This window comes from Desmodus rotundus, chromosome 2, assembly GCF_022682495.2.
Source record: "Desmodus rotundus isolate HL8 chromosome 2, HLdesRot8A.1, whole genome shotgun sequence".
Classification (NCBI taxonomy): Eukaryota; Metazoa; Chordata; class Mammalia; order Chiroptera; family Phyllostomidae; genus Desmodus; species Desmodus rotundus.
In genome coordinates this window covers 89,847,941-89,870,725 of record NC_071388.1, presented here as the reverse complement: position 1 = coordinate 89,870,725, position 22,785 = coordinate 89,847,941, and the positions used below count along the sequence as shown (strand labels likewise).

Sequence of the window (22,785 nt, the reverse complement as noted above, 5' to 3'; positions counted from 1 at the left end):
TCTTTCCCAGGCTGGAAAGCAAGGTTTTACTTAGAATAATTTATAATCATGACGAAGTGGAGAAAGCGGGAATGGACTGTTTATAAATCGGAGGTATCAGAATGCAATGGGGAGCAAACGGAACCAGGCGTCTTCTGTGCAGCCAGCCCAGCCGGCATCCCTGGCCCACGTCAAGGAACGGGTCGGCTCCAGGGAAGGGCCCACCATAGAGACAAAGAGAATCCAGCCTCAGCTCCCAGATGAACATGGTGACAAAGTGACAAAGAAGATGAATGGCCTCAAGTGGTGGTTTTAAAAAAGGGAGACCTGTCAGCTGAAGAAGTCAGGAAAATTAAAGCAGAAATAAAGGCCGCCAAAGCAGATGAAGAACCAGCTTCAGCTGATAGAAGAATCATGTATCGAAAACCAGTCAAGTGTTCCCCAGATGAAAAATACTCAGGTTTAACAGCAAGCTAAAAAAAGAAAAGGACAAACGAAGATGAAATAAATAAGCAGGATTCAGTTAAAAAGAACTCACAAAAGCAAATAAAAATCAGTAGGTTCCTTTCTTTTGACAGTGAAGATGAAAATTAGTAAGTATAAACATTTTGGACTTAGCCTTTAGGAGCATATGGGTTGTCTTTAAAAATAATATTATTTTCTTATTATAAAGATAATACAAGTGCATTATAGAAAATTTAGAAAATGCAAAAAAATATTTAGTGAGATAAAAACTGTCTATCAATACTCCTTTGACTGGAAATGCTAACTCTGTAGACCCTAACTAGTACAGTGTAACACTTTGTTAATTCCCGTCTGGGGTGTATATGTATGTAAATTATATTTTTAACAACAACAAAAAAGAACGTAATGGATACTATGTAGAGATTTATAAGATAAAATTGAAGAAAGGAAGTGAACAACTGGGTATTCAAATTTCATTTCATGTTTCATTTCAAATCAGCATGAAGAGTAGCAACTCTGTGTGATTCTTTTACTCAGTCGACTGTAGAACGTTTCAAAATGAAGATTTCATTCCTTATATGAGTCACAGACCATACAACTCAATTAGTTATTTCAAAAATGTATGCCATCTATCAAAAGTGGCACTTGTTTAAAAGAGTGAGATAGAAATTCATCACTCCTTAAAAAAACAAAGAGAGAAAAAATAAAAGAGAGAGCGAGTGAGAAAGAAAGCAATACAGAAAGGAAGAAAGACAACCAAACACCTTGTGAGTCAAGTCAGTTTGGCCCATGAAAGAGAACGCATAGGCACTCAACAAACACGAAAGCTGCAGACATGCAAAAATAATCAAAAAGCCAAATGGCCTTTTCATACCAGGAAGTCTGCAGAGAAGTAGAAGAAGTCATTGATTGAAAAGGAAAGATTTTATTCTTCTACTAAGACTGAAAGAGACCTTGAAGCCTATTTAACTCATGTGGATGCCAAAAGCCCATCAAACTCAGTATGTCCAGAGTCAAATGCTCTTAAACCGATTCTCACCCCAGTCCCCCCTATCTCAGAGAAAGGGACTCACTATCCACCTCATTATTCAAACAGGAATAATGGCATCACTTCTGACACCTTCTGTAATTTACTTCATCTCTACCCAGTCTACCAACAACTGTCAGCTCTGGTTCCAAGATATATCTGCATCCCGCTAATTCTCTCTACCTCTGTACCACTGCTTGGTTGCAAGCCAGCAGCAGCTCTAGCCAACACTATTGCAACCAGTGCCACACTGGTTTCCTGGCATCTCCTCCTCCTCCTAAGCCAGTAGAGCTGCCTGGGGTAATTTTTAACAAAGGGACCTCAAAAGTCACCTCCAAGCTTAAAACCACTCTAGGGCTTCACATCCCCATAAAGTAAACCACGTTTCTTTACATGTCCAAACCCAGGCCCCTGCCCACCTCACTGACATTATCTCATCCCACTACACTGCATTCACCACCACCCTTTGTCCACAGAACCCACCAGTTCTGTGTGCTCAGTAATGAGAGAGAAAACATGAAACTGAATGCTCTAATAAAGCTTTTGTAGAAATGTTTCACAAAATGCAGCTGAGGTACACATTAAGCACAGTTATTATGTGTTGAATGCTTACTTTACATACCTACACACACACACACAAAATTTCTATGTAGGAATTTTTAGCTCTGATGTCTTTTTAAAAGCAATTTATAAATAAAGGGGATGTTATACCAATGTTTATGCAGAACAAGCTTTTTCTTTAGCTTTTTGAAAAAAAAATAAATATCAAGAAAATATTTCCCAGTCAAGGTCATACTCTTCCAAGTTAGAGTCAAAATAGCCAACCATTGCAGCAGGGTAGCTCTAGGAAAAGGCATGAGGAAGAGAGGGGCAACAGCAGCTGGGGGAATACGGCTGTTTGGAGGTAAGGAGCGTGTAGAGCTTAATGTAAAAGGATCTCCCAATTTAGATGGAAAATAGCAGAAATGACATTGGGAGGAAAAAGGAGATAGAGAAAGGAAAGAAGCCAGACTACCTTCTCAAATGTAAAGGGACATTTTCATGTTTTAGAAGATGTAGAAGAAACAGAAGCAAAGGAAAACAAAGGAGAAACTGAGAAAAGAAAATTCAGGAAGAAAAGAGGAGAATTTAAGACTAATATTGGTCTATATCCTAAATTTCTTGAAACTCCAAGTGAACCCACCACACACTGTAAAGCAAAGTACACACCACACGCACACACACACACAGGGCATTCCCATTAGACACAGAGATAATCCCTTAATCCTCAAAGCCCAAATTATGAAAGGCAGGAGAGCCATCCACACAGTGAGTGCTTTCCTAGGTCATTCAAGTTAATGTTTTGTCTAGTCGGCTAACTGCGTACCACTGACGCTCATCTCCTGATGTCTAAGGTGATATGAGCAGACATGTAAAATCATAGCTTACCTCTTTCAGTACACTGGGATTGACAGGAAACCCTTTCCCCCCAGAGAGGCTGGAGTATTTCTTTTCCAAATTGCAAAGATTTTCCTTTTCCTGAAGGAACACAAAATCCATTAAGTTTAGTCAGCCTTGGATTTCACTAATGACTAATGATGTTGAATATTTTTTCATGTGACTTAATAATTCTTCATATATATATTTTGTGAAGTGTTTGTATTCAAGTCTTTTGCCTGCTTTTAAAAATATTTATTGAGTGTTTATATAATATTGATGAGTCATAGAAGTTTTCAATTATTCTGGATAAAAGTCCTTTGTCATTTCCTTTTTTCTACAAAAAAAAAAGTTTCCTTACCCCAAGGCTCTCAGGACTTGCACTGCTATAATTTCTTCTGGAAACTTCATCACTTCAGTGTTTAAGTTTAGGTCTATGATTTCTCTCAAATTAGCTTACATAGATGGTGTGAGAATGGATGGTGTTGAGGTTCCCCTTTTTTCTCATTTGCCCAGTTGATCAAGCACCATTAGTTGGAGAGACTTTCCTCTCTCTACTAGGCTGTCTTGGAGCCTTTGTCAAAAATTAATAGACAGTACATGTGGGGGCTACTTGTAGACTCCCTGTGTGTTTCCATTGATCTATATGTCTAACACCCTTTGCAGTTTTGTACACAGATAATTCTCTTTTTCTGCATAGTTAACATTCTGTTATGTTGCCATGGACCCTGAATCAGTGAACATGACCCTTTTTCCTAGGGGAATGGCAGCGTTGGGTGTCTGGGAGCTTCTGGTCATATTTTCAGCAACTGATTGATCAATACATAACTTTGTGTGTGTCTCTGTTTAAAGATACCTTATTTAACATATATGGTAGACTTGTTAACATGGAACCCACAGCCAACAGCACAACTGATGCCTGAACGAAGCTGACCTAACACACGTATTTTCTCCCTGAGGCACATCACAGCCTTTTTGTACTTAGGAACATTAGATAGTTCTTTAGCATCGTGCCTGTGAATCATTTCCCATGGCAAAATCACCCCCAAAAAACACGAAAATGTGAAAACATGACACTAAGCAGTCCTCCGAAAGGACACTTATTTATAGCATGAGAGCTGAGCAAGAAGGAAGAGGGCTGCCTTGTTCAACCTCAGCAGGGAATGTGCTTGTCCAGTGACTCAAACTCTTCCCTGCTCTGTGCGTGTCCATGAATGACTGAATGGCAGCTATTGCTTTGGGGGTTACAAATAAATTTTAGTGAGGCAGCAAATTCACTCATACGGAATCCACAATTGAGGAGGAGTGGCTAGATTTTAGCAACAACCTGTCAGTCCCTACAGAATGTCTGTTGGGATTTTTATTGGGATTGAGATGTATCCATAGGTCAATTAGAGAAAATAAAAATCTCAATACTTATGGATCACAATTTTTACAATAGAATTATATTTTATATATCTTTAATAAGAAAATGGTGGTTCAGTGACAGTGCTTACCCATTTAAAAAAATTTATTCCTAAAAACCTTTTTTCTATTTTCTAAAGTTTCAGAAACTGCTTAAGTACTACATATTACACTATATAATTGAATCTGTGCCTTTGACTATCGTGTGGAAGGGCAAAATGGTGTGGGGAGGCTACTGGCACTAAAGCAGGGTTCATTCCTGGAGCAAGAGATAGGAGTGGAGGACACGGCTCCATTCAGAGGTTTGTAGGTGCTAAAGAAGCAAGAGGAGAGGAGCTGCTGGCAATCGGTGTGGGCTACAGAGGCACCTTGATTGAACTCATAATTCTATATAAAAGACCAATTTTTCTCTCTTCTTAAACCAAAAATTGATAAAACGGGAAGACTCCTGCTACAGTTCTTCTCAGTGGGATCATGGTACAGCCTCATACTTTAATGCATCACTCTGGATTTGTGGGGGTTTTTTGCACACTATTCTAAGTCCACCTCATACTTTATGATCTCACGTGTCACATTCCTAGGACTGGTCTGCATGCAAGGCTGTGTCGGGAGACTAGCCCCATCACCTTGAACTTTGGTGCCTTATCCCTGAAGTAGACTACGTATGAGGCCATTTCAGGGGACCTGGCTGCGGTTTGCGCAGAGGAATCTCTTTCCATGCAGTTGCTTTAGGTGTGAGGAGGTGAACACAGGCCCTTTCGGGAGAATGACCTTGCCACGTGGGGGTGTCTACTTCATTAATTAAATTAAACCAAATCCAAGGTGGCATTTGCTAGGAAGACCCCCACAGAAGGAATTGGAGTTCAGAACACCAGAGCAGCTGAGTCAAAATGTTTGACAGTTATAAAAAAAAAGCAGAACATGTTTTACTTATTTGAAGAAAAATATTATTTAAAAAACCCCAGAAAATCAGAAAACAGATTTCCCACACCTGGGATTTTCATACTGTGGAAGAAACACAAAGAAAATATCCTTGCTTATTTTCTGAATTATAGTTAGTCATTCTCAGAACATCAGCTTATTAATGTGGAGGATTAAATAAAAATGTATATTAAAAAGTCTTCTTTAAATTACAATCCACTGTACACTATTAAAAGGCACTTGCTTTGAACAAAACGACTTTCCCCAAATTGGAACCTGTGTTTTATTGCAGCCAGTGCTGAAAAGGAAATAACTTACTCTTTGCAGCATCATTATTAAATTATTCTTTTCTTTCACAAAGTGGTCTTGTTCCCTCTGAGCCTGCTGGACAATGTGATTGGCTTGTTTTTTCAATGCAGAAATTTTTTCCTGTAGATGATGATCATAGAAAAGATACATGTAAGATATTTAAATGTTTGCCAGTCTGTTCTGAAAAGAGGAGAAAAGGTGCTCACAGCTGGAATAACAGCGACCACAGCTTCACTGATGGTTGGCAGTGATTATTACTCAGACGGTCTCTTTGACCTGCGAAGCTCATGGATTTTCCTTACCTAAGGCCAACACAGTTCAAGTGATTTAAAATCTATTTTTAGAACCCAGAAGTCAACAGGAAATCTTGTTTTACAGTTTAAATGAATTTTTGACATCATCTGGGTAGACGCCTCATTGGAAAAACAATAGAATTTCTTATTGAAACTGAGAGCTCAAGAAGACACCTTCTCTATCTTCCCTTCCCTCAATTTTATGGGATTAGTCCAGAGCACTGGGGTGTGATTCTAAATTCTGAAACAAGAGCTGAATTCTGGGCTGGACAGAGACAGTACTGTGCATGGCATTCCATGGGGCTATTTCTAAGGGTGACAAGCTATCAGCCAGCTTTGAGAACCATTGAGCAATGGACAGGGAAAATTTCCAAATAGACTTTGCCCATACAAGTATTCTGAATTTAGCTTACAATGATTGCAAAAGGAAGTCATTTAGAAAAAACATCTAAATTTCTGATTTTTCACTGCCTTAGTTTTGACATAAAAGAAAAAAATTAGATGACTGTAACATGTATATTTATCTAGTTTAAATCACTTAAAGCATTTGGCATATAAATGGCAAGCTCCATAATTGTCAAATGTGATATGTAATTAAACACACAAAAATATTCAGATGTACAGATGGGTACACTGACCGAGATTACTGTCACACAGTGAGGGGTATATTATGATTTTTGCATTGAATGACACCTGGCAAAAGTACCTTTCTGGTAACAATGTTCCGTTGGTATTCAGCCACTTCACGCAAGAGCTGTTGGGTCAGGTTCTCCTTTTCCTCGTCTAGACGGCTCTCGTGCTCAAGCTGCTGGAATTCCAGGTCCTCAAAGTGTTTGCTCTCAACATCCAACAGGTCAGCATCCTTTGGAGAAAAGTAAATGAAAACATGACACACAGAATGGCTGTGGCCTTTTTAATGTGGACAAAAATTATTAAAAGCAAATAGTCCAAAATATTTTTTGAATTACAACATTGAACAGGGCAAGAATATGGTAACCCTCTCTTTTGGAATTAACCTCAGTGCAGAGACTGTTATTAGAATTGAAAGGGACTGGGGGGCAGGAGATGGGGGACACATTTATTTCACCATTGATCTTAGACTGCTTTGTGGATGTAGAAATTCTTGTTTTAAATATACTAAGTGACTTTAAAATGGATCACAAAGTATAAAGAGAATTTAGTAAATAACCTAAGCATTATCTGCAGACCAAAGGTATGACATAGTCTTTTGAGAAAATTATTATTTTTCCACAAATTTTCAAATAAAATGAGACTTTAGTATAAAAGTTGTTGACTGTACGAAAGAAGTTGGCATACATAACAGATCAGAGGTGCCTTAGAGGGAAAGATGTACCCCAAATGGCACACAACACAATCCACCAAGATGTGAAAATATTAGAGCTTCTTTATATTTAATTTTAGTTTTCTTTTTCTTTCAAACTTTATTTATTCTTTATTGATTATTATATTATAGTTATCCCAATTTTTCACCCTTTGTCTCCCTTCTCCCAGCAGAATGCACTTCCTCTGGCAATCCCCCCCTCCCTTGTTCATGTCCATGGCTCATGCATACACATTCTTTGGCTTCTCCGTTTCCTATACTTGCTCTTAACATCCCCCTGCCTATCCTGTAACCACCAATTCATATTGCTTTATCCCTTCACCTTTTCTCCCATTCTCCCAGAGCTCCCTTCCAAGTGGTCACCATCCCAATGTTCTCCATATTTATGATTCTGTTTCTGTACCACTTGTTTGCTTGGTTTGTTTTTTAGATTCAGTTGTTGATAATTGTGTATTTGTTGCCATTTTAATGTTAATAGTTTTGATCTTTTTCTGAAATAAGTTCCTTCAACATTTCATATAATAATGGTTTGGTGATGATGAATTCCTTTAGCTTTACCTTTTCTTGGGAAGCACATTATCTGTGCTTAGATTCTAAATGATAACTTTGCTGGATAGAGTAATCTAGGTTTTAGGTCCTTGCTTTTCAACACTTTGAATACTTCTTACCAGTCCCTTCTAGCCTGCAAAGTTTCTTTTGAGAAATCAGCTGACAGTCTTATGGGCACTCCTTTGTAAGTAACCCTCTGCTTTCTCTTGCAGCTTTTAAGATTCTTTCTTTATCTTTAACCTTTGGTATTTTAATTATGATGTGTCTTGGTGTGGGCCTCTTTACGTACATCTTGTTTGAGCCTCTCTGTGCTTCCTGGACTTGGATGTTTATCTCCTTCACCAAATTAGGGAATTTTTCTTTAATTATTTTTTTCAAATATGTTTCCAATTTCTTGCTCTTTCTCTTCTTCTGCTGGTACCCCTATGATGTGAATGTTGGAATATTTGAAGTTGTACCAGAGGACTCTTATATTATCTTCAATTTTTTGGATTTTTTTCCTTCTTACTTTACTGATTGGATGTCTTTTTCTTCCTTATGTTTCAAATCATTGATTTGATTCTTGGCTTCATCTGCTCCACTGTTGATGCCTGTATATTGTTCTTTATTTCAATTAGTGTAACCTTCATTTCTGCCCAGATCTTTTTTATGCTGTTGAAGTACCCACTGAGTTCCCTGAGCATCCTTATAACCAGTGTCTTGAACTCTGCATCAGATAAGATTGCTTATCTCTATTTTATTTAGTTCTTTTTCTGGAGTTTTGATCTGTTCTTTCATTTGGTCCATATTTCTTTGTTTCCTCATTTTGGCAGCCTCCCTGTGTGTGTGTGTGTGTGTGTATGTGTGTTTTTTCCTATATATTAGGTAGGGCTTCTTTGACTCCATGTCTTGGTAGCATAGCCTATTGTAGCAGGTTTCCTGTAGGGTCCAGTGGCTCAGCCTCCTCTATCCCCCAAGCTTGGTATTCGAGGTGAGCCCTCCATATGGGCTGAGTACAGCCTCCTCTTGATGAGTCTTGATTGCTCTCAGCAGGTCAATGGGAGGGATTTACCCAGTCCAGAGAGCTGATAGGACTGGCTGTGACCCCTGTACAGCAACCACATCCCTCCTGTGGAGGTGGTTGGGTGGTGCTTTGACATGGTCTGTAACTGTCCACTGGGTGTGCAGGCTCTGGGGTTTTCTGGGTGGTGCAGACCAAGGTCAGCCTCCATCTGTGTTCTGTCGAGAGTTCCTTGGCATAAGCTATAAAATGATCTGCAGATGGCTGCTGCTAATGCTGGACCTGGGGCCACTCAGCGAGAGGTAGGGGGCTGGGCTCAGCTGTTGCTTGTTTGAGCGGATTTAGGAAGGTCTGAAGCCTGAGCCTAGCCCAGCCCTTCATATGGAAAAGCCACTGTTACCAGCTTGGGTGGGCGCACAAGTTGGATGGGGCAGACCCTTATGTAACCGTCAGGGCAGGGCTTACGGTGTAAGCCAGGTTGATGGCGATTTAGATATGGTGCTGCCCCACTGTAGCTGTGCGGCGGGGAGGGCTCAGAAAAGGTTCAATGGCCACTGTCTGAAGTTCTATCTGGCAGGAAGCTGTCAGATGCTTCAGTTCCTCCTGTATGCCACCGGTCCCCTTCAAGGTGTTTCCCCAGTGTTGGAGCTCAGAGGGAGTGAGTCTGTGTAAGTACATGTGTGGTTCAAGGTCCTTTAACAGGAGCCACCTGAGAGTCCTGCAGTTTCTTCCACAGACCCAACCCCTACAGATTTTCATAGCCAGAAGTTATGGGGACCTACCTTCCTGGCACTAGAATCCTGGGCTGGGTGGTCTGATGTGGGTCTGGAATCCCTCGCTCTGAGGTATCCGTCTGTTTTATATCCATCACATGTGGGTTTGGGACCAGGTTGTTCTGCGTCTCCATGTCTCCGCCTCTTCGTCACTTCTACCCATCTGGATGAATGTGGTTTGTTTAATTCCTTAGTTGTCGGACTTCCATACAGCTTGATTTTCTAATGGTTCTGAGTGATATTTGTTCCGTAGTTTAGCTGTAATTTTGCTGTGGTTGTGTGAGGAGGCAAGCCGTGTTTACCTACACCTCCATCTTGCCTGTAAGTCTTCTTTTATAATTTCTAAATAAATGTTTTTTAATGGACATCTGTAGAATAGTGTATGTACATTATTTAAAATAAATATACATTTTTGAGTATGGGTAAGTATATATATGCTCTATATACAACATATAGGGATGCATGCTCACGTAATTTTATTGAAGAGAAATGTAATCAAAAATATTTGGAGATAGGGGTTCTTAAAACAGGCTTTTGTAAATTCCTTAAAATTGATTACAAACCTTTTTAGTGGAAAGAACAGAACAGCTTTCGTCAGGCACAAAGAGTGACTCAAAAGATTACATACCACTATTTTGTGGATAATCCTAGGGCAGTTAAGAAAGATTAAAATCATAAAAATAACACGGCCTAGAACAGGCATTCTCCAACTTATGAGATGTCTCAAGATAAGAATGATCTGTACCTGTGCAAAATTGGTTCGTATTGTGTAAATTATTCTCCAGTCTACTCTTTAAAAAATACCTGCCCCTTTACTTTTGGAGACTTTGACAGAGCTCTAAATGTAGGTATACAGACTTTTTAAAAATATATAATTTATAAATAAGCTACGGCCAAAAGGAAGAGCCAGCTGAACTACATGGCTTGCAATTCTACATAGGCAAAAGAGCCAGGACATATATTTTTCAATCAAAAAGAGTTAGAAAAATAAACATATGATAAATTAGATCTGTATCAGTACTTAACTCCACCTGGTTTTTATGTAAGTGATGAAAAAATTAATCTTTTAATCAAAAGGAATATATTTCTGTTTTATGAAATGAATGTTATTCTGGGAATGATTCATAGAAGAGATATTAGTAACCATGTAACCATGTAATTAAAACCAACACTATAGCAACAAGGTTATTATGTCAACACAGACATAATGTACTGTGTCTCTCAAAGCTTAAGAGCAGAAAAACAATTTGAAAAATTTATCATTTAAAACTTCTTTACATTTTAATTGGCCAAACAAAATGTGGTTTTGGTTTCAAGTTATTGGCTGACATTTCAAGTTTCTCAGACATTTATGTCATGCTCATAATTTCTAAAGAAACTAATGAATCCAGACCAAATCTAGTCACTATTAAAGGAATTAAGAGATAACTCAAGTATTATCTCTCAAAACAAAATACCTGTAGTCTTGGAGCAGCGTTAGCTGATATATATATTCATACAGGTATATACACTCATTTTTAAGGTCTTTCCATTAAGCTTGGTTTGTGTCTAGAAGTTATTGAGATAAATTTAGTAACCTCCCCTTTTTTAGTTTATAAAAAATCTACATTCAAAGTGGATAGATGGCTCACAATATATACACTATGCTAGTCAGTCCTCCATTCCACACCCGGTTAACATGCAACATGTTATTTTAACCACATGATGGTCACGGAGTCACTTATTTGTAGTAAATGTTTAAGCTACTGCATGAGAATAATAGCACACTAGGAAGGAAATTTGAAAACTAAAGCTAAGCTCAGCACTTGGATTCCACGGGTGTAGTCACCTGATTAAGTTATCTAAACTATTAAATTGTGTGTATATAAACTTAAACTGTGAAAGAAAAACAAGTTTGGGGGGACTTTTAAAAGATATTAGATAATAAGAATTCAGGAGATGGAATTTGGGGGCAGGAGTAGCTTCATTGAGCACAGAATAATATAAGCAGGTAGCTCAAAGTCAAGTGTATGATAAGTTGAATGAAAATTTGAGCTCTACCTCATTACTAAAGGAACATTACAAACCTCTATCAGCTGGCAAGCTTAAAGACCAGGTGGGAAAAGCTATAAAACGGCTCAGTAAAGAAAACTTAATGCAAATTCTTTTTTTTTCTTTCCAGTAACTTTCCTGAGAATTTATACAGCAGAGTTTACATGCAGATCTTGATGTTTTCTTCACGTAGAGAAATAAGAGAATAGATGTGTACTGTCAGGAGGAATTAGAGCACTAATCTAACAGCTCAAGACCCAGTCTGAAAACACAGTTAAGGGGTTCAGGGTTTGTTAACATTCCTCCCTCCTGTGCTACAGTCAAACACTTTAACTGCACACTTTTGGAGTTTGGAAGACAATGGTACAATGGAACACCTAGTATAAATTCCTCATTTTATATATGAGGATGTTGCGGCCCATCGAGGCTAAGTGAGTTTGTGCAAGATTAAATTATAAGCTGATTGTAGAGTCAGTGAGAAAAAAGGTTTCCTAATCATAGACATCACTGAATAATTTTTTTTTAAAAATCAAGAGACTGAAATCAACCAGACAGCTGAGTAAATATCAAAAGCACAAGAAAAATGTTTTTGCCAGGTGTTGCCTGCATTTAACAGTGGAACTTATCCTGGCAAATGAGAGACTTATTTAACTTCAGCTTTCCTTTCCATGCTACTCCTACCCCAGAGAACAATTCGATGGTTGAGCCCGTGTCAACTATTTGCAACCGCAGGCCATGAAACAACATTGGATGACGACTGTACTGTGACTCTCAGAGCCATGATTTAGAGGTAGAAGCCCAGTCATTAACCCGCAGTGTTGATACACAGTCATTCTGCAAGTTCAGCTTAAGTGTCTGGGACAATATACAGTTTAGGAAAATGAGTTCTTCCTATTCCTTTATTTTGTATGACTGGCCTCATAATAATGTTTGTTGTAATAAAACCAACAGTACTGAATCGAGCTAAAATAAATGCCTTGGGGAAACTTTGTAGCAAAGTGGTATTCTGAAATGTCTGAAGTCTGAAAGGAAATGAGTTGTGATAACATAGGAAGTTCCTAGTACGAATGGACTTCCAATGAAATAAGTGAACTTTTTACTGATTAAGCCAAGGGATTGGAGAAGAGTTACTCTGGTCATCATTCCTGAAACACAGAGTTAGTAGACTTCATAATACCAAGTGAACAGAAGCTACAACAAGCCAGTTTCTGTCTCCTAAGAAAAGGGGTTGTATGATAAGATTACATTTTGCTTGGAGAGGAAGAGGAAGGAGTCTTTGCCTTTAGTTAGTGGAACAGACTGCATCATTTTCCTTTCTCTTTTATAGTCAAATCTTTAGAACATATACAAATTTATGAGTTATATCCTATAAAAGCTAGATTAAGCAAACAACAATGATACCAACCTGAGTTCAGGTTATTAATAGAATCTACCTATTTTTACTTGAAGCAATGTTTATAAAGAATACAAAAATTAACTGCATAACTAGAGAAAGGAAAGAACAAAATATATAACTATGATGCTGACTCAAAATAAAATATTACAACTGTGTAAAAACTTTAGTAATCAGGAGAGTGAATGACATTAAATAACTATAAATACCGGTTTCCCAATCTTTTTCGTGAACTGGCATAATCACAAACAAATGAGAAACTAAAATAACTTTACAAATACTATTCTTTTCCTAATCATTTTACCACAAGGTTTTCAGAACAGTGGCATTGAGGAAAGTTTCATCTTCTCACAGCAAATTGAGCTGTGCCCATAAAATGAGTGAAGGGGGAGACACACTGTTAGAACTTTCTTTGACCCAAGACTGTAAGAAAGAACAAATATTAAAACGGATGTGCTGTAGTTTAGTCTGTCTGTATTTGGTAATCTTTATTAAGATGCTTTCCACCTCTGTGATATACTGAAAAGTTTGAACTAATTTTTCATAACCTGCTGATTCTCAAGGCATCTTTATTTTTGTATTAAAGGTCATCTTAAACACTTTCAAGGGTGGGCTATCTTAACTTATTTTTCAACTTGCCCATTCCCAAGAAGACACAGACATAATAACATGAACGAAACTAGCCTTCTTTCCTACCCATGTGGAATCATAAATTGTTAGTCACTCAGGACTAACTACTATTACGTGACTCCTTTAAAAGTCCAAGACTGTCTCCCAGGGTCACAACGTATTTGGGCTGCTGTTTAGAGGAGCAGAGCCGCTGTCTATGAAATCCTGAGTGGCTGCACCGGGAACTGTGAAACCACCCGTGCGGGAAGTCTCGGTTTCAGAACGTGTGCGTGTCAGACACCGCCAGCATCAGCGTCAGTGAACAACCTGATAAAGTTCAACTAGAAGGTCTATGCTGCTCTAAGTTTTTAAAAATCATGGACCTCCTATGAGAAGATGCTGAGGGCATCGTTACTGCCCTGCATCTCGGATGTTTGACTGTTGTTCTCATGCTAGTGAGTTCAATGTCACTAAGAAGCAGAATGAAAAAGAAAAACAATACAATAAGCAGCGTGGGGAGCAAATCAGAGAATAGGACAGTTGTTGAATGAGAGCATAAAATCAAGCTAAAAAGAAAACATTCAAGGGCAAACAGTACTCACGACGCAGCAGAGAATAGGGCGCGGATGTCAGTTGATTAAATGCTACAATCTCGGTGACTGTTACATGTCAGGAATCGCTCTCTTTGATTACAGAGAATGACTCCAGAAATGTTGTTACATTATCAAGTAGGTGAAGGATTCTAATAAGGAAATTTTTAACTGGTTAGCATGAAATAATATATACTGTCAGCATGCATGTTTCTATTTAAAAAGTATCTAATGATCAGAACTTAAGCAAATTTATGGTATGTGAAGAAGGAAGTCAGAGGTAAGTGGAATTTAATTGAAAAAAAAGGAAAGCAAAAAGACAACTGACACATTCCTGTTTGCTACTGACCCTCTTCAGTTGTTGCTGTAACTGTTCTCTCATGGACTCAGGACAATTGTCCAGCTGCGTCTTCTGCTCGGAGTAAAGCTCCTGAAGCCTCTCTAGTTTTTCCCTTTCAGCATCAAGCTTTACCTTCTCCTGAAGTTCAGAAATCAGAAAATAGAAGAATAGAAATTACCTTCATACCTAAGCAGACGTTAGTGCACATTTTCCAAGGACCACACAAACAAGTACACACAGACACTCGATATCCTATGAACACAGAAACATATGTTAGTGAGTAGGACAAGGGGTGTAAACGGAAGCAAAGACAAGGGACTGCATTTCTGTATTTTCACAACAAAACCTGCTTCCATGAGTATTGGCATTGACCTCCACCCCTCCTTCCTTCCTTCCCTATTACCTGCCACCGTGTTACAAAAGCCAGGGAAGCAATGGTAGTTGGTTGATGATCAACAAAGAACAAAAGAAATGCCAACCAAATTCTTAAGATGGCCCTGCAGAGTCACTCGGCAGAGAACCACACAATGAAAAGCAAGCATGTGCCTCAAGTACTGTGGTAGTCCCATTGGCTCAAGGCATTTCTCAGGCAAGCTTTGGAAATTACTGAAATTTTGTTCCCATGTCAGAGGCACATTAGGCACTCCAGCTGATACTGTGGTCATCTGAAACATTCTAGCTATCTGGTAAACTTCAGGGCTTAAGCAATTAGAGAATCTGATTCCAAGGAGAGCATCTAATTCAGAGGCTGAGTGAGAGAGTAAAAATGCAACACTGACCAAGCAGCAAGAGGAAGGTATTCCTCTTTGGGTCCCTTGGGAAGTTGGACCCAAAGAAGAACACACCAAGGCACATCATCATTACATTACCCAAGATTAAAGACAAGGAGAGAATCTTAAAAGCTGCAAGAGAAAAGGAGTTACCTACAGAAGAGTTCCCATTAGACTATCAGCTGATTTCTCAAAAGAAACCTTATAGGCAAGAAGGGGCTGGAAAGAAGTATTTGAAGTCATGAAAGGCAAGGACCTACATCCAAGATTACTCTATCCAGCAAAGCTTTCATTTAGAATGGAAGGGAAGATAAAGTGCTTCTCAGATAAGGTCAAGTTAAAGGAGTTCATCATCACCAAGCCATTATTATATGAAACGTTAAAGGGACTTATCTAAAAAAAAGAAGATCAAAAATATGAACAGTAAAATGACAACAAACTCACAACTATCAACAAATGAACCTAAAAGGAAAGAAAAACAATGGAAACAAAAACTAAGCAAACAACCAGAATATGAAAAGAATCAGAGAAATGGACATCACATGGAGGGATTTCAGTGGGGAGGGGGAAGGGAGGAATGGGGGAAAATGTACAGGGAAGAAGAAGCATGGTTAGTAGGCATAAGGTAGACGGGGAGAGATAAAAAATGGTATGGGAAACAGAGAACTCAAAGAACTTATATGTACAACCCATGGACATGAACTAAGTGGGGGGAATGCTGGAGGGTTGGGACAGGGTAGAAGCGGGGTTGGGGGGGGAAATTGGGAAAACTGTAATAGCATAATCAATAAAAAATACTAAAAAATAAAAGAGGAAGGTATACCGGGCAGCTCAGAGACACCGAAGTGCGACTTTCACTGTGGAGATAAGAACTTCCTTACAATGACTGACTTAAAAAATAAGTGAAACCTGGGCTGTGAATAAAGAGGAGAGGAGAACACCCAGGAGTCAGAGAATAGAAGCAAATAGAAGATAACACTAAATTCCTCCTAAGTCACACACTCCAAAGGGACCCTGGACATTCCCCAGAGTGTAACAGGCAAATGCTGCCATACGGTGATTGCGAGGCCTTACCAGGCCGCCTTGGAAACACAGATACAAAACCTCTACGTGTTTGGTGCCGGTCTTCCCAGTTTGTGTTCCCTTTATGATACTCTGAGCCCGTGAAGTAAATGTGAGACCCATTTCTCTGCTTGCATGTCACTCTGAGACTAAACAGAAGCACTTCAAGAACCGTTACCACAATTTCACTCTCAATAAGCAAAACACCACGACCTTGCTTTCCTTAGTTCGTTCTATGTGAACTGGCAGAAAGAAAACTGGCTTCTAACTCTATCACAGAAGGATTTATGTTTTTGAGGATGAAGCTCTGAAATAGCCATATGAAATTATACTTACTATAACTTCTGTATCCAAATGGCCATGGTTTCCTGTGTAAACATACAGTCAGATTTTTTATAAAAGATGTTATGGTTTAGGTCTGAAACTATATGACAGTAATACCTATACCAGTTTACTTGAGTCTCTATTATTGGCTTAAATTTTAAAATTTCAAGGGCATTTTAGAAATGTATACTTTGGTTTTGAAATGTATTCTTTTCTCAAAATGATTAGATCCACAAGTCATAAAACTGAGAACCCTACTCATCTATCAACCTCAAAATGAAACCACAACTTAAACCTTAGCAGACTGTAAAGACAGTACCTCGTCTCAATGGTAAGTCTGCCCACCGGGCACATCTGTTGTGCAGGAATTGGACAAAGCAATGGCGTTCGCAGAAAAAAGGATTCTCAAGTGTTAATTCATAGTAAAACTGAACATACTCGTAGTACCAGTTAGATTTAGTCTTTACTGTCAGAATTACTAATTTTTTCCCTTAATAAAGCCAGCAGTACAGAATGCCCTTTGTCTTTTGGCTAAGAAAATGCATTTCCTCTGTGTGCGGATCAAAGATGGCCCTATTTACAAAGCAAGAGAATTTTATCCAAAAATAGTTCTATTTTTAGATCCTGTATCACCAGATTTTGCAGCAAATCTAGTTCCAAACAGATAGTTAAGCAAATGAGAAAAAACATTCATTCCATTAAATACCATAGGTTCAAAGCCCTAAAATTTAAAGTTCTATTTGACAGAAAACACTGATATAATATTTGATAATATAGAAAGACACTGGCCTAAAACACAGGTCTGAGTCCAAAGAAATAATCAAACCATTGCTCTGATCCTCCCATTTTTAAATATTGCTAATAATCATCAAAAACAAATAACTAAGAAAAAAATACCTTATGTTTACATAGTGCCTTCCTCCTGAGGTGTTCAAAACCTTTTGCAATTCTATACAAGGGGGCCTTTAGAAGAATTGCGCAAGCAGGCACCATCTCTGCCGCTTCTCTGCAACTTATCAGTAAGGCTGTGATCCCCACCTAGGTCTCAGAGCAAAAGCTCCCTGGGGCCAAAGCGAGGGCAAAGGAAGTCAAGGGGAAGGATGAAAGAAGGACTAGTGGCAGGTGGGCCTGGCCATAAATCACGGAGGCCCACAGAGGTGACATCACTCCTGCAAGAGCCAGGAGTAGACCAATTCTGAGCCAGAAGGAAATTAATATTCCTCTCTTCTATTTACTGCCCAGGAAGTTTTCAAAGGAAAGTTAGCTCTGGACAAGTAGTTAATTAGGGCTGAAAGCATCACCTTCTACAGCAAAAGGTAAAACAGATGGACAAATCAGATGGCATTCCAGAGTCCAGGGATTCATCCTTTCACAGGTAAAATATTAAAGCTGGGTGTTATTCTCTTCCCCCAGATTTAAAGTGGCAAATGGACTCACCTATTCTAACTAGTATAGGCACAGTGCTATTTTCAAACACTAACTTGTGACAGATATAATATTTTTTACAGACTCCTAAATCTATATTCGGGAAATAAATAAAGGTAAATTGTTAATATTTCAACAAATTTACCTGTGTTGAAAAAAAATTTAGATTTCAAGGAATAGGAAACTCGAGGAAAACCCAGATGCGCAAGGGGACACTTCTAACACCAAGGGCAGAATGAGACTTTCCAGAGACAGGGTGGCTTCCATCAGCCCTGTGCTCACCCTGACTTGTCCTGTCTTGATGTGCTAGCAAATGCGGGTTAGGGCACAAATTCATTGCTAGATTCTGCCTGTTTTGTATATTTAAGACTAAAGTATATTTACAGCAAAAAGTAAATTATTCATGGGCAAATAAAAGTAGAAATCAGTACATAATATTGGGCCTATATTTGTTCACTCATGCACTCAATAAATATTTATAAGGGACTGGAGGCAGAGAAAAGAGGGAAGCTGATCAGCTTCCTCATGAAGTACAGGCTATGTAGCTTTGTGGTTCTTAGCCCTGACTGCACGTTAGAATAACTTTGGTGAGCTTTTAAATATACTCTTTCCAGGCCTCCACTTATAGTGAGAAAGGCTAAGGAATGAGTATTTTAAAAATCTCTCCTCCTTTTCTAATATGCAGCCAGGTTGAGAACCACTGATTTACACACCCAGGATGATGTGAGAAGCAAAGGCAATCAATTACAATTTGATTTTTCTAATGAAGACACCAGATTCTACCACAGGATCCACCAGAAATTGTTCTTAAAACATTTGTCCTTAGCACATTTGCTTCATAGTATAAAAGGCCTCTCTTACAAATAACATCCCAGTTGTTTTTGTCCAAAATTTTGACATTCAGCTTAAACACCTCAAGTAAACTAAATTAAAAATAAACTGTGAGAGATTCGAGTATGGAATATGCATTCACAGAGAAATGATGCATTTCAACTTCAGATGCAAAATGATTATCTTCTAATAGGCAGATGGTCAAGAGTATTTATAAATTTACCATAAATAATCTCAACTTGTACACAAGAATTGCCTATTATCTTGTATGAACATAATAATAAAAGGCTCATTTTGTTTATTTTTCGCCATCTTGAAGCCTGTGGTGCCTGCCAGGAACAGGACTTCTACAACAACAAATATGTCTGGAAGGCTGTGGTCCAAGGCCATTTTTGCTGGCTATAAACGGGGTCTCCGGAACCAGAGGGAGCACACAGCTCTTCTTAAAATCGAAGGTGTTTATGCTTGAGATGAAACTGAATTCTATCTAGGAAAGAGATGTGCTTATGTGTACAAAGCAAAAAACAACACAGTGACTCCTGGTGGTAAACCAAACAAAACCAGAGTCATCTGGGGAAAGGGAACTCGTGCTCACGGAAACAGTGGCATGGTTCGTGCTAAATTCCGAAGCAACCTTCCTGCTCAGGCCATTGGACACAGAATCGTGTAATGCTGTACCCCTCCAGGATTCAAACTTACTGATAAATACATAAAAGCCCTGACTGTGTGGCTTGGTTGGGCGCCCTGTGGCAAAGCAAAGGATTCCAGGTTGGGAGACATGGGTTGCAGGTTCAGTCCCTGGTCAAGATGCAAAGGGGAGCCAACTAATGAATGTTTCTCTCACATGTCTGTGGTTCTCATCTTCTTTCTCTCCCTCCCCTCTCAAATAAGTAAATAAAATCTATTTTAAAGGATTTTTAAAAAGGCTCATTTTGCTATATCTGTGGTTAGAAGACAGTAACGTAAGTTTTTTCTCTTTTAAGTTGTATTGGTGAACTACAATTTAACTCGCTGGTTCTATATGAATTCTAATACCACACAGAAATTCTTGAATACCAGTGAAAAAAATCATTTTACCATATCTAAGTGTGCAATGCTTGTTAAGCAGATGGTTCAAGGTTACCCTGAAAAGATGCTACTTTATTAGTTGTATGGCTACTAGATAAAACAGAGGACACCCAGTTAAATTTTAATTTCAGATGAACAGTAAATTATCTTTCAATGTCCCAAATAATGCATGGGACATAATTATACAAAAAAATTCTTATTATTACTTTTTAACAGTTCAGAGGTCTTTTATTTTCTCACAGTGCTCATGCCATGAACTCACAGGGAGTGGGCTCCAGCAGCTCAGGCTCCTTTCCGTCGGTTCTCACACTGTGCTTCTCTGGGTGGAGCAGGTACCTTTCTCTTTGGCTTCCTTCTTTTTCTGATCACTTCCTTCACACGTTTCAGGAAGCTATATCGGCTCTTAGCGTGCTTAGTACATTATAAGGATGCCCACCGCATACGGAGTGACACTGTAGACCCTTCCAGTTCTGCCACGTGAACATTTGAGGGGCGCTGCTTCTTGAACACTGCCCGTTCCCTTGATGGATACAATATCACCTTTCTTGTAGATTTGCATGTATGTGGCCAAAGGCATAACTCTGTTTTCTAAAAGGCCTAGAGAACATACAGCGGGTGCCTCTCCTCTTTCCCTTTGTGTTTGTTACTTTGGCAAATTACTGGGAGATGGCAGTTCTGGCCGAAAAGCAAAAAATTATTTTCTGTTTATCTGAAATTCAAATTTAACTGAGCATGCTATACACACACACATACACACACACACACATATGGAGAGGGGGAAATCTGGCAACCTTATTAACTTGAAAAGGTTTTCTTGAAAATTAAGATTCATCTTTAATTTCCAAACTGTTCAGCACAGAATCCAGCAATGCTAGGTAATCAGGCCATGTTTCATAAAGCACTGGTTCATGTTTTGAATTGATACAACAATGGATTAAAGTCCATAGACCCTAAGCCATCCAAAATCCTTTTCGTACCAGAGAATCCCTTTCCTTCCAGTTCCGAAATGCTATGGGGTTGTTTACGAGGCAGGCATCCTCCTAAGTTCATGGGTTAGGCAACTGTTTTAAGTCCCAAATTCCTAAGGCCACATGTATTTCAGATTTCAAAATATTCTGAATTTTAGAGGAGTAACACAGTTCACATAGCATATATTATATGAGAAGTACCCTTTACTCAAACACATCACTACTTCTATAGCTACTTAAAAATATTTACACCACCTGTGAATATTAGTCAAAGTCAGGTTTTGCAACCATCTAAATTGTGATGCCAACCTTACAGAAGGACATTTTCTTCTCCACCAAACTTTTCAGATTTTGGAATGGCAGAGGAAATAAGCTTGTGTCAACAAACAGTGGTTTTTGAGAACCCATTCCCTGCCTGCCTTTAAGGAGGCATATCCCTATATTTCTCTTTAGGACTTTTTCCCTTTGGCTTTGACACTGTAATTACACAATGAATGGATGTTTAGTGTAGAAAAAGTTGGAGAATCAAAACCCTAAGATTTATGTAATCAAACAATCACCAGAAAAAAATACCCTAATCTGGAATCCTGTTGATTTAATCCCCAAATCCTATGATATATTTCCACTTCCTCTAACCAGGGAGCTACCTTTGAAATGTAAGAAAGAGGTACGGGAAGGGCTGGGTCCCTCTGAACATCAACTGTGACTTGGCCAATGCTCTGAACTCAAGAGGCATTAACACTTTGCTGAGGAATTCTGGGCCTGGCTCACTGTCATCCCCTGGCTCTGAAGGAAGGATGGGGAGGAAGTAACAGGTACTTTGGCAAGATAATAATGGGGAATAAAATCTAACCATTTAAAATATGGTGATATATGCTTATTGCAGAACAATTAATCCAATAATTTAAAATTTCACTCAGGAACATGTATGGCACAGAGTAATTTAAGCTTAAATTCACACCTATAAGCATATCTAGCTATAAAAGTGTGCACGTCAAGATGGCTACAAAATATCATAATTTATCTGAGTGAGGACCATTAAATAGTGCAGAAGATGAGGGAAGTGGAAGGAAGGGAAGCCGGTTCCACACCAGGCCTTCGCCCAAACTAAGTTTCATGGCCCTGGTGGCTTCCCCACTCTCCGCCACCCAGCCCCGGAAACGGAAGCCATCCACTGGAGCAGAAGTGAGCCATCCTCTCTCCTTTCACTCGCCCCCGGAAACATGGTGGCCTCTCTGCTTACTCCTTCATCAAGTAAACATCTCCTCTGGGAAGATTTTTGAATCAGATATTCATATCAGTTCAGGGTTTATCACACTCACAGAGACTCTATCGGTGATGGGGCAGCTGTCTGAGAACACACAGGCGGGGCCTGGGCTCAGAGTGACAAGGAAACAGCTTACTGGTGCCCGTGGCAGTGAGGGGTCAGTCCAGGGAGCCACTGCGAAAATGTTCAATAAATACATAATACATTGTCTATATTTTATGTTGCATATATAACTATGTCTATTGTTTATATTTTATGTGGTAACATATAATAAATAATAATCATCTATAATGTATATTAATTTAACTAAATATATCAAATAGAATGATAGTTCCCAACTCAGTTAAAGGAAATAATACTAAACACTGGTCTTCAGAGCCAAGGAATGACGTCAATGATTTCACACCAGGATTTGAACCCTGAGGTGTTATTACACTTTCTTCCTATGTCTCCAGGCCTTGCCTCCAAAAACACGAGAGCCGGGCCTACAGGATGTGCTATCGACATCTGAATCAGAGCTTGCCCAACAGGGATATCTTTTCAGGTGTTGGTTTTCTCATTCCACAGTTTATATCTGACAGCAGCAACAGGTGTATGGAAAAGGAAACGAAAATCCAAAAGAGCAAAGG

The 22,785-nt window shown here is 39.0% G+C and overlaps 1 protein-coding gene and 2 pseudogenes across 13 annotated transcripts in view; 2 read left to right on the top strand and 1 right to left on the bottom strand.

The window, feature by feature from the left end:
- Positions 1–22,785, bottom strand: part of PHLDB2 (pleckstrin homology like domain family B member 2) — a 227,376-nt gene that overhangs the window by 37,600 nt on the left and 166,991 nt on the right. For 12 of the 13 annotated variants that reach the window (XM_045185828.2, XM_045185829.2, XM_045185830.2 and 9 more), the window contains 4 exons: positions 14,451–14,579; positions 6,521–6,676; positions 5,531–5,641; positions 2,900–2,989 (listed from right to left, as the gene is read on the bottom strand). In XM_045185828.2, the coding sequence (XP_045041763.2) occupies positions 2,900–2,989; positions 5,531–5,641; positions 6,521–6,676; positions 14,451–14,579 (486 nt within the window). The remainder of the gene's footprint in view (positions 1–2,899; positions 2,990–5,530; positions 5,642–6,520; positions 6,677–14,450; positions 14,580–22,785) is intronic. The other variant, XM_045185836.2, reaches the window with a different exon arrangement.
- LOC112320424 (uncharacterized protein KIAA1143 homolog pseudogene) lies at positions 107–2,667 on the top strand (annotated as a pseudogene).
- On the top strand, positions 19,157–19,555 carry LOC112320634 (large ribosomal subunit protein eL33 pseudogene; annotated as a pseudogene).